Source organism: Alosa pseudoharengus, unplaced genomic scaffold (assembly GCF_046254945.1).
Source record: "Alosa pseudoharengus isolate Yale_2024_CS ecotype anadromous, Long Island Sound unplaced genomic scaffold, YU_APseudo_1.1 YU_APseudo_1.1_scf_15, whole genome shotgun sequence".
Classification (NCBI taxonomy): domain Eukaryota; kingdom Metazoa; phylum Chordata; class Actinopteri; order Clupeiformes; family Clupeidae; genus Alosa; species Alosa pseudoharengus.
Genome location: NW_027468620.1, coordinates 34,698,478 through 34,710,977, shown reverse-complemented (window position 1 = coordinate 34,710,977; position 12,500 = coordinate 34,698,478). Strand labels below are relative to the sequence as shown.

Here is a 12,500-nt window from a genome sequence, read left to right as displayed (position 1 = left end):
GTGCTCCGCCTCTGTCTGTCTCCATATATCATGGAAGGCTGTGTGTGTGTGTGTGTGTGTGTGTGCATGTGTATGTATTGCATTGTATTTTAACTACAGTTACTATAGTGACTATTGTATTGCATTGTATTATAACTACAGTTACTATAGTGACTATTGTATTGCATTGTATTATAACTACAGTTACTATAGTGACTATTGTATTGCATTGTATTATAACCAAGTTACTATAGTGACTATTGTATTGCATTGTATTATAATATATATATATTTTTTTTTTTTTTTTTTTTTTTTTTTTTTATATATAAATATATTTATATATATATTATAATATATCTTGAATTTCCCCTTGAGGATCAATAAAGTATCTATCTATCTATCTATAACTACAGTTACTATAGTGACTATTGTATTGTATTGTATTATAACTATTTATTCCTTCTATGTGCTTGATGCTTGAGTGCAGTTCAACTTGGCTTTCACAGTCTTTTTGGAGCTTGCTCCCTGAGCTGAGCACGTCTATTCCTGTATCATGTTCTGCCCCGAGGATGGGGATCCAGTGGGTCAGATATGTGGAGATCTGGGCTAACTTTTGGTGTAAAAGAAGACAGATCATATTCATATTGAGCACATTAAAATGCCATGTGGAGGTTAAACATTCAACAATTACTTAGAAATTATGATTACACTTGACTTGAGGTATTTTCATAAGAGTGACATGATGCTGTCATGAACGTGTCATAAATGTTTATGACATAACGCTTCTGTCACTCGCTCCTGTCAAGTGTCATTCAGTTTTTGTCATGACATGAGTGTCATGTCACTCTTATGTAGAAACCTAAAGTAAAGTGTTACCAAAATGATCATTTCACACACACACACACACTCTCTCTTTTTCTGTTTCCATCACTCTTTCTCTATCTACCTTTCACTTTATCGAAATTAAAATCCAAAGGTGCTTTATTGGCATGACAAATAAGGAGTTTGCATTGCCAAAGCAATCATACAATAGAATGCATAGAACAATATATTTACATGTCTGTAAACGTACACAGATTTAAACTGACATAAAATAATCACAGACTATGGAGATGACAGAGAGAGAGTAAACATAGAGGACAATAAACAAACAAACAAAATGTATATAAAATATATAAAATATATCTACACATATTTGCCCGGTCAGTGTTGATATTGTTGAGGTTTATTATTTAGTATATTTCTAAAGGCTACACACATTTTATATACTTTATTTGATCCTGATCCTCCTCTGTGTCCATCGTTCCCTCCACTCCTCCTCCTGATCCTCCTCTGTGTCCCTCGCTCCCTCCACTCCTCCTGATCCTCCTCTGTGTCCCTGGTTCCCTCCACTCCTCCTCCTGATCCTCCTCTGTGTCCCTCGTTCCCTCCACTCCTCCTCCTGATCCTCCTCTGTGTCCCTCGTTCCCTCCACTCCTCCTCCTGATCCTCCTCTGTGTCCATCGCTCCCTCCGTAGGGGACAGGTCGCTACGCCATCTACCTGGCCAACTACGCCAGTGGGAGTGTGGGTCCGCACGCGCTCATCGAGATGGACGAGGCGGCCAGTGACGTGGACGCCGGCATCATCGCACTTGCCAACGTCGCAGAGGAGGCCCGGGTCAACAAGTACACAGGTGCGCAAGCTCTCTCTCTCCATCTCTCTTTCAGTTCACAGGTGCGCAAGCTCTCTCTCTCCATCTCTCTTTCAGTTCACAGGTGCGCAAGCTCTCTCTCTCCATCTCTCTTTCAGTTCACAGGTGCGCAAGCTCTCTCTCTCCATCTCTCTTTCAGTTCACAAGTCCGCAAGCTCTCTTTATGTCTCTCTCTCTCTATATATTTTTTTCTCTGTCTCTTTCGTTCTCTCTTTCAGTTCACAGGTCCATTCTCTCTCTCTCCCTCTATTTTTCTCTCTATCTCTCTCTCCATCTCTCTTTCAGTTCACAGGTCCATTCTCACTCTCTCTCTCTCTCATTCTTTCTCTATTCCGTGGAACATATTATTACATTACATTACATTACATTTGGCTGACGCATTTTTAGCCAAAGCGACTAACAACATGGTAAACAGTTTAAGTTTTAGAGCAATTCTCAACAATTTTAGGACAATTTAAAAAACATTAGAGTACAGTTAGAATAAGTGCATCAGTGAGTGCTGTTTTTAACAGTCATGTGTCAGTTTAAGACGGCTGGTGAGTGCTAGGATCAGCAAGACTTGTTGTAAGTGTTGCTATGAGAGGAGATGTTCTCTTAAGAGCTGGGTCTTCAGGAGTTTTTTGAAAATGGAGAGGGATGTCCCTGCCCTTGTAGGAACTGGCAGTGTGTTCCACCAACGAGGAACAACAGATGAGAAAAGTTTGGATTGGCCTGAGCGTACCGGTGGTAGAGCTAGACGTCGTTCGTCTGAGGAGCGCAGCGGCCTGGAGGTAGCGTATGTCTGTATGAGGGCATTCAAGTAGGTGGGAGCAGAACCGGAGACTACTTTGTAGGCAAGCGTTAGAGCCTTGAATTTGATGCGGGCCGCCATAGGTAGCCAGTGTAGCTGGATGAGCAGCGGGGTAACATGTGCCCTTTTGGGTTGGTTGTAGACCAGGCGCGCCGCCGCGTTCTGGATCATCTGAAGGGGTTTCACTGCGCAGGCTGGGAGACCTGTCAGGAGGGCGTTGCAGTAGTCGAGTCGTGAGATGACTATTGCCTGAACCAGAAGTTGGGTAGCATCTTGAGTCAAGTAAGTCCTGATTTTCCGTATGTTGTAGAGTGCGAAACGGCATGACCGGGCGACTGAGGCAACATGATCTGAGAAGTTTAGTTGGTTGTCTAGAAAAACTCCTAGATTTCTTGCAGTCCTGGTAGGTGAAACAGACAGGGAGTCAAATTTGATGTTGATGTCGTGGTGTATGGTAGGTTTAGCTGTGAGGACTAGCAGTTCAGTCTTTGAGAGGTTCAGCTGGAGGTGGTGTGCCTTCATCCATGTAGCTATGTCTGAGAGGCAATCCGAGATCCGTGCTGAAACCAACGGGTCATCAGGTGGAAAGGACAGATAGAGCTGTGTGTCGTCTGCATAGCAGTGATATGAGAAGCCATGCGAACGGATAATCTGTCCCAAGGAGGAGGTCTAGATAGCAAAGAGAAGGGGGCCCAGCACTGAGCCCTGGGGGACCCCTGTGGTGAGATGGTGAGGTGCAGATAGCTGACCAAGCCATGATATGTTAAACGAGCGTCCTGTGAGGTAGGATTCAAACCAGGAGAGAGCAGAACCGGAGATTCCCATGTTAGCGAGTATAGAGAGAAGGATGCGGTGATTAACCGTGTCAAAGGCAGCCGATAAGTCAAGCAGAATGAGTACTGATGACCGAGAGGTCGCCCTGGCTTCTTTTAAGGCTTCTGTTACCGACAGCAGAGCCGTTTCGGTAGAGCGGCCGCTTTTGAACATGTACAGTAAAACACACCTATTTCTGTTACTGACCTGGAAGTCAGCCTTGATTTACCCGGCCCACACCATTTGAGTTTGGGAAATTCGGTCTGGAGTTGGTCCATTGAGAAGTCTATATGTCTGGTGAAGATGTGTTCGGGCCAATCAAATTATTTGGTCGGGCTTTATACAAAAGCATGAAAAGCAGTGACGTAGTGCACTTGTACACACACACACACACACACACACACACACACACACATGCACACACACACGCACACACACACACACACATGCGCGCACACACATGCACACACACACACACACACACACACGCACGCATGCATACACACACACACACACACACACACACATGCGCACACACATGCACACACACAGGCACACACACACACACACACACACACACACACACACACACACACACGCATGTATACTAGGGCTGTCAAAATAACTGATTAATTTCGATTAATTAATTTGACAAAAAATAACTGATTAAAAAAATTAGTGCAGATTAATCGATTCCGTATGACCTTTGACCCCGAGCCGTTCTAGTCAGTAAAAATTAGACTGTAAAATGAAGAAGAGAGAAGAAAACGTGCTGCCTGGATCATTGATTGGAACATTTACTTTTAAAAAATGGCCTGATGGTGTTGATAAAAAATAAAGTGTTGAAAATAAAGTCCTCTGCAATGTCTGCAGCAAGGAATTTGCATATCACCGGAGTTCATCAACTCTGTAGTCGCACATCAATGCAAAGAAATAAGTGTTGACATTGAGGGGAGTGTTAATTTATTTTCATTGTGTCCCATTGAATATGTGGCCTGAAATGCCTTCTTGACTTCTTGAAATGACTTCTTCCCTAAGCACTTTTGAATTCATTTCCTCAGCATATTAGGTCATATCATAGATTATTATGGCAATTATTTTGAACAGTGAAAATAATAATAAAAGAGTTTTTGAACTTTATTGTCACTAATGCTGATTATTCAATGATTCATTTGAATTTAAATATTTAAAATACTTTCACAGCAAAAATTATATATGCGATTAATTTATATTAATTAATCACAGAGTATGTAATTAATTCGATTTTTTTTTTTATCGATTGACAGCCCTATTGTATGCATACACACACACACACACACACAGCTTTGGACGAAAGCATCTGCCAGATCCCATAAGCATAAAAAGATCTCTCTTCACCACCTCTCTCATTCTCTCTCTTCTCCACCTCTCTCCCTCTCTTCTCCACCTCTTTCATTCTCTCTCTTCTCTCTTCCTCATCACATTTAAATTCAATAATTACTATTTATTTTCACTATTGCTCAGACGGTTAGCAGTCTTTAGCAATGAGCTAATAATTAATGTTTGTATTGTTATTTTTTTCCTTTTACGGCACTCTCTCCTTCACTGCATTCACTGTCACGCTTTCTCCCTCTCTCTGTCCTTCATTCCTCTCTCTCTCTCTCCGTCTCCTACCACCAGTTCAGCCGTTATCTCTCTCTCTCTCTCTCTCTCTCTCTCTTTCTCCGTCTTCAAACTGATGTTTCATCCTCTGTTCTCTCCGTGTTCACCAGTTCAGCCATTATCTCTCCTGTCCCTCATTCTCATTCCTCTCTTCTTGCCCCCCCCCCCCCCCCCCCCGTGCTGGGAGATTTATGGCGTCTCTCATGCGGCTGGCGAGTGTGTGGTATGTGTGTGTGTGTCTCATGCAGCTGGTGACTTATGGTTGGTCTTTATGAGGCACTCAGGAGGAGCAGAGGGCTTTCGCTCAGTCAGCATTTCACCCTCACACACACACACACACACACACACACACACACACACACACACACACACACACGGCTGACCACTCAGTACACTCAGTTGAAGGGTAGTGTCCGGACACTGTCTAGAGTTCAGTGAAAGTGTAGGCTAGCACTAGCTGTCTCTCTCTCTCTCTCTCACACACACACACACACACACACACACATCCACTACAGACTCAAAGTTCCAGTTGACATTTATTCTTCAGATTTCGTCATGTTGCATCAGATTGCGTCTGATGAGAAGTGGACAGTGTGGGAAGACTCATGTAGCCTAGTGTTAATTTTGTCACCTATTTTTAATTTAGTCTTAGTCTTAGTCTTGTGACGAAATGTCCTTTTTAGTCTTTGTCATATTTAGTCATTCAAATATCATTTTTGTTAATCAAGTTTTAGTCGACTAAAAGTCTCGTCATTTTAGTCTAGTTTTACTCAAAAGAAAACTAAAAGTATCTTAGTCTTAGTCAGTTTTAGTCAACACATTTTAGTCTTTTTTTATAACAAATTATTTCTGATTACCATTTGAGTCAAATAGTGTTTCACACATCTCAATTTTCCAACAATATTGTGTGTCCACAGGGCTACTCGTCTGTTATAATTACTCATTCTGATTTTTTGTCAGTCAGTATGTTTACATGCACAGGTAAGTCGAGCTACAGTTATAGCTCGGCTGGGATTTGACCTAGACAGTAAAAGATTTGACTGGACCACTGTCATATCCGTAGACCAGTGTTTCTCAAAGTGTGGTCCGGGGATCACTGGTGGTCCGCAAGCTATCCCATGTGGTCCGCGAGCAGACGTGGTAAAATATAATATAGATGAGTTGTTTGCAATATTGAACCAACTTGTATGTAAAAACAGTTCTGCAACACTGTCTATGTAAGATATGCCAGTTTAAATCATACAGTATGAATCCACACAATAAGCAAAGTGCAAAGACAATAAGCAAGGTGGTTCAGTGAGTAAGCCTATTGTGTAGACTAATTATAGGCTAATGTTGAAGTAGGTCTAATCTTTTTTTTTTTTTAGCTAGGTTTAGTTAAGTGGTCCTAAAACTGAAAAAGTTTGTTGAGAAACACTGTCGTAGGCCAAAGTATTATTGTTTTACTCCGCCTCGCTAGATGGCGATATGCGCCCAAACACAACACATTCCCCAAACAGACTCTCCAGCTTAGCCATAGCTAACTTGCTAGCGAACTTTCCATATTGGCTTACTTGCTAGCAAACTTTGCATCATCAGTCTAACTAGTTAAATAGTTAACATTACATGATGAACATTTTCGTATGGACATTCTGGGGGATGTTAATTTGTATGAGAGAAGCTTCAACTTCTGGGTATGTAGCATTGTGGCATAAAGCTTAGGTAGTTATCTTGCTAACTCTGGCAGAAATCTCCAGTGTTCTTGTTCCATGTAGTTTCGTGTTGCAGCCACAGGGTTGCAGCAACAGCATGTAGACTAGCCTACAGGAAAGCTGTTGCGTATTCTCATTCGGAATATTTTGAAAACGTAACAGCTAGATATTCTGTCTTCTCATTTTGTAGACGAAAATGAAGAAAGATTTTATCTTAGTTTTTATTTCATGCAAAACATTTCAGTCTCGTCTTTTTTTGTCAACAATAATGCATCTTAAGATAGTCTTAGTCAGTGTTTCAGGACATTACTGCTGTCTCGTCATCGTCTCGTCTTAGTCATAAAAAAAAAGGTCGTTGACGAACATATTTCCTCTCGTCTCGTCTGACGAAATTAACACTAATGTAGCCTGGACGCCAGCCAAACTTAGCCCTGCACACAACATTTGAGGTCGGGAAGTTCGGTCTGAAGTTCGACACTCCAATTGCAGCAGTGTGTTTCGGTCGTTGCTTTTACCAAAAGCAGGACACTGCATGCCAGCTCATGTACAATCCACCTGCTGCCAGTATCTCCAAAAGCTGAGCTGCTGTCAGTTCAAGTTTTGAGGTCACGAGTAGCCTATTGTGTACCAACAACACTCATTAGTTTATGTGATGTGGAATCAGTCACTATATTTCTTCACTTAAGCACTTAACTAGCCTGCTTGCTTGCACGCTCCCAGATCTGGGTTTTGGGTTGCCAGGTTTTATGACAAAATAAATTAAAATGAAGTGAGTAATTTGTATGTGTAAGATGTATTTCATACAGAATTTGGCAACTTGGTAACTGTCAGACAAACTGACAAAACTAATGGATCTGTGATTTTATAATAAAGTTTGATGGCCCTGAAAATGATGGGAGTTTTCTGGGAGAAGTAAAACGGAATAGCTCTGGGAGATTAAAATATGTGAGAAATCTGTGTGTGTGTGTGGGGGGGGGGGGGGGTAGGCTTTACATGTTTATATTTAGTCACATAAGTCACATTGTCACATAAGTCACATTGTCACATAGTCACATTGTCACACTGGCTGGTCGCCTGGGTTTTCCTGTGCTCTTACCATGTGTAATTCCTACCCCCTCCTCGACTATACAGTATTTGGTCTGCAAGAGAAAATTGACATTGATGTGGCCAGCGCTGTTCTAAGAAGTTGTACAGTTTGCACCTGGAAGCACTCTGAGTGCAGCGGACCAACGCGTTCAGCCCCGAGGGTGCAGAGCACTGAATTCTGAGGGGTTTGCCTAGAACAACGTTCTACGCTGAGGGTGCAGAGCACTGTGAGCGCTGAGAGGTTTGTCTAGAACAATGTTCTACGCCGAGGGTGCAGAGCACTGTGAGCGCTGAGAGGTTTGTCTAGAACAATGTTCTACGCCGAGGGTGCAGACCACTGTGAATGCTGAGGGGTTTGTCTAAAACAATGTTCTACGCTGAGGTTGCAGAGCACTGTGAATGCTGAACTTCATATATACTTCATATAGAAAATAGACACCGCCAATCTAGAAAACACAGACCCTTAATGGTCTCTATTCTTATGGCTTCTCTGTGTGTGTGTGTGTGTGTGTGTGTGTGTGTGTGTGTGTGTGTGCAGAGGCGATCCTAGAGTCTAGGGGGTCCTACCTAACCTGACTCCGCCAGATGGATTTGCTCCGCATATCCATCTGGGAACTTTTCATTGAAGAACTTTTGGGAAGGGGCGGACATACTGGTTAGCTGATTGGATAAACCATCTGTCTATCACCACCTTTGTTGGTTATCGACGGGCCAAATCAACCAATTAGATGAACAAAGTATTCTTCTAATGCCGTTTAACATACAATTAAGTTAGGTAACGTGACAAACGTTAAGATGTTTTAACTTACCATTTATGAACCTAATCAACGACAATTCCCATCAAGTTTTCACGGTAGGCCCTACACTTCTGAAGAAAGTATATTCCTCCATTATGAACTGGAATCAGCCGTGGAGGATGTCTGTGTCGTTCATTCCTCCCGGCTGCATGGCTGAGACTCATAGCTTCACAGTTTACCCAGGAATACTTTCTAATTTGAATAAAACTTCTCTGTGGATGCCGTCATGTTGTTCATTGCGTCACACCTCAACCCGCCTCAAAGCCAACGCTGATTGGACGTTCGTTTGGTGAACTGCTCCAAATTTTCTTTAACGGAAAGTATCCAGACTGATCTGCGAGTGAAACCCTGAAGCTCGCGAGATCAGGATGGTCTCACGAGGCTAGGTCCTACCGACCTGTGTTCATCACCTTTATGTTAGGCTATAAATAATCTGACACCAATGAAAAATATAAATAAAACTTTTTTTTATTCAAAATGTTCCAAACATGAAAAACCTTGTTATTTTGAAAATATAAATGTAAAGAATAAAAAAATAAATAAATATATAGAATAAAATACAGTAAATTACTTTAAAAACCCAATATAAACTTTGTACACAATATAAAGTATAGAAATGAAATAGTTTTATTGGGGTTCTATACCGACAGTAGGCAATTCCTCATAAGCCCCTTTTATGCACTGCTTTTAGAAATGCTGCTTTTATGCTTTTTTGCTTCTATACGCTATTGACCTTCACACACTATACTGTATTGACCTTCCCACACTATACTCTATTGACCTGTGCACTCTATACTCTATTGACCTGTGCACTCTATATTGACCTGTGAACACTATACTCTATTGACCTGTGCACACTATACTCTATAGACCTGTGCACTCTATACTCTATTGACCTGTGCACACTATACTCTATAGACCTGTGCACTCTATATTGACCTGTGAACACTATACTCTATTGACCTGTGCACACTATACTCTATAGACCTGTGCACTCTATATTGACCTGTGAACACTATACTCTATTGACCTGTGCACACTATACTCTGTTATACTCTATTGACCTGTGCACTCTATACTCTATTGACCTGTGCACACTATACTCTATTGACCTGTGCACTCTATACTCTATTGACCTGTGCACACTATACTCTATTGACCTGTGCACACTATACTCTATTGACCTGTGCACACTATACTCTATTGACCTGTGCACTCTATATTGACCTGTGCACACTATACTCTATTGACCTGTGCACACTATACTCTATTGAAATAAGAGCCAGTTCTGAAAGTCTCTCTTAAGACATAGTTGACCTGAGAGGTTTTGATTAGTTTTAAAGCGGAGAAACTTCTCCCTCCAGTGACCGGGAGCGTTGATAGTGGACAGAGGCCACTTTATCTGTCTGTTTTGTGGTTATAAATTTAAGTAATGATCCTGAGGAGAAATATAAAAGAGATGTGTAATTGCTCTCCTTGGGCATAGCTTTCATTCTTCATTGCTATCATAGCATTCACTTAAAGCTAGCTGCTAGCTATTAAATTCTGTCTCCCCGTTAGTTAGACAAAGTAGCAGCGTTTTTCAATAACAGCAATCATTTACTGTTAATGTTATGTTATGTTAATGTTATGCTTAAATCATTATCTGTCACTTATTACCTCTGTCTCTTTCTTTCTTTTTGCTTCTTCTTCTATGTTGTCTTCTTCTTCTACCAGACGGGTAGCTCCTATTCATTTTCCTTCAGCTTATTTTCCAACTTACTGAACAATACGACGTCACTCATTCACTGACGTTCATTTTTGAAACTGGGAAGGATTTTGACTGGGCAAAGCCAATGTCAATCAACATTCCATCCAGTCGGAATATTTTTATATGTGATACATGTTGAGTATCTACGTTGCCACTTGATATTCGCCTGTTGCTATCTATCGACCGGATGTAGCTGGCCATTCAATGTGTTCATTCAAATATTTCTGTGACAAGTAAACGTGTTCATCATATCGATTACAGAAGTATGTATCATGTTACTTTACTACGATGAGACAGCATCTCTCATAATCACAATAACTGTGTGTGTGTTCACTCAGCATCTCTCATAATCACAATAACTGTGTGTATGTTCACGTCAGCATCTCTCATAATCACTATAACTGTGTGTGTGTTCACTCAGCATCTCTCATAATCACAATAACTGTGTGTATGTTCACGTCAGCATCTCTCATAATCACTATAACTGTGTGTATGTTCACGTCAGCATCTCTCATAATCACTATAACTGTGTGTGTGTGTGTGTTCACTTCAGCATCTCTCATAATCACTATAACTGTGTGTGTGTGTTCATTTCATCCTTCTAGACCAGTGAGCGTTAGCAACTAGCTAAACATGATAAGAATATCGCGCATGTCTGTCGTTTTAAAAAAAATATGTGAAGACTCTTTGAACTCTTTTGAACACAGATTGGCTGTTTAAAAGGCTATAGCATACATGTACAGATGTACTGTTTGTACAACAGAACAGGAGCACGCAAAATCACGTAATCCATCATTCAATCTCTATGGACGAAATTCTCGCTTGTTCCAACGGCAAACGTGCTGAGACCAGGTCTCGGGGGGCCCCCTAGCGGCTCGGGGCTCCAAGCAGTTGCCTGCCTTGCCTATTGACAAGGTGCGCCTCTGTGTGTGTGTGTGTGTGTGTGTGTGTATGTTTGTATTTGCATTATTTAATTTTTGTTTGTGTCTGTATGCAAATATGTATGTCTGTTTGTATGTTTTTTCTGTTTGTGTGCATGTGTGTGTGTGTGTGTGTGTGTGTGCACGTGCACGTGTGTGTGTGTGTTGTGTGTGTGAGTGTGTGTGTGTGTGTGTGTGTGTGTGTGTGTGTGTGTGTGTGTGTGTGTGTGTGCACGTGCATGTGTGTGTGTGTGTCTTGTACTTCTCTGCTGTGTAATCGTAGTGCAGTGTCTGTGTCAGCACAAAGCTTGGCTACAGGAAATGGCCTGGAAAGACTCTAATGATTTCTGAAATCACTGTTTTGTGTGTGTGTGTGTGTCTGCGTGCATGCATGTATGTGCATGTTTTCACTGTATTAATGTTTGTTTGGATCATTCATGTGCTGGTGTGTGTATGGGTCTCTTACGTGTATTCTGGTGTGTGTGTGTGCGTGTTTTCACTGTGTTAATGTTTGTATGGATCACTCATGTGCTGGTGTGTGTATGGGTCTTTTATACGTGTTTTCTGGTGTGTGTGCGTGTGTGTGTGTGTGTGTGTAGGCGGGCGGGGTGTGGCTGTGGGACCGATCATTAGTCAAACACTTCCTGACATCTTCTGTGATAACGAGTATGGAGGCAACTTCCTCTTCCGTAACAATGGCAACGGAACCTTCACTGATGTGGCTTCACAGACAGGTACACACACACACACACACACATTGTCATTTTCAGACATAAATGCTTTTCTGTCACTCTCACTCTCTCTCTCACACACACACTCTCTCACACACTCTTTCTGTTTCTGTCTCTCTCTCTTTACATACACACACACACACACACACACACACACATACACATACATACACATTGTAAATAATGCTTCCCTGTCTCTCTCACACACACACACATGCTCATTATGTTCTTGTCTCTCTCTTTACACACACACACATACACACACACACACACACACACACACACACACACGTACACACTGTAATAATGCTACCTTGTCTCTCACACACACACACATACACACACACACACACACACTGTAATAATGCTACCTTGTCTCACACACACAGGTGTAGAGGACGCTAAGCAGCATGGAAGGGGCGTGGCTTTGGCAGATTTTAATCGCGACGGGAAGATTGACATTGTCTACGGCAACTGGAATGGCCCTCATAGACTCTTCCTTCAACTGCCCAACCGCAAACACAGATTCAAGGTGTGTGTGTGTGTGTGTGTGTGTGTGTGTCTGTCAGTGGTGTAGTGGGGATTTTTAAAGTGGGGGGACGCTATTTTA

General features: G+C 41.8%; 1 protein-coding gene across 1 annotated transcript in view; it reads left to right on the top strand.

Annotated features, from left to right (window-relative positions):
- Positions 1 to 12,500, top strand: part of crtac1b (cartilage acidic protein 1b) — a 48,260-nt gene that overhangs the window by 16,771 nt on the left and 18,989 nt on the right. The window contains exons 4-6 of the mRNA XM_076285159.1: positions 1,497 to 1,653; positions 11,759 to 11,893; positions 12,280 to 12,422. Of these exons, the coding sequence (XP_076141274.1) occupies positions 1,497 to 1,653; positions 11,759 to 11,893; positions 12,280 to 12,422 (435 nt within the window). The remainder of the gene's footprint in view (positions 1 to 1,496; positions 1,654 to 11,758; positions 11,894 to 12,279; positions 12,423 to 12,500) is intronic.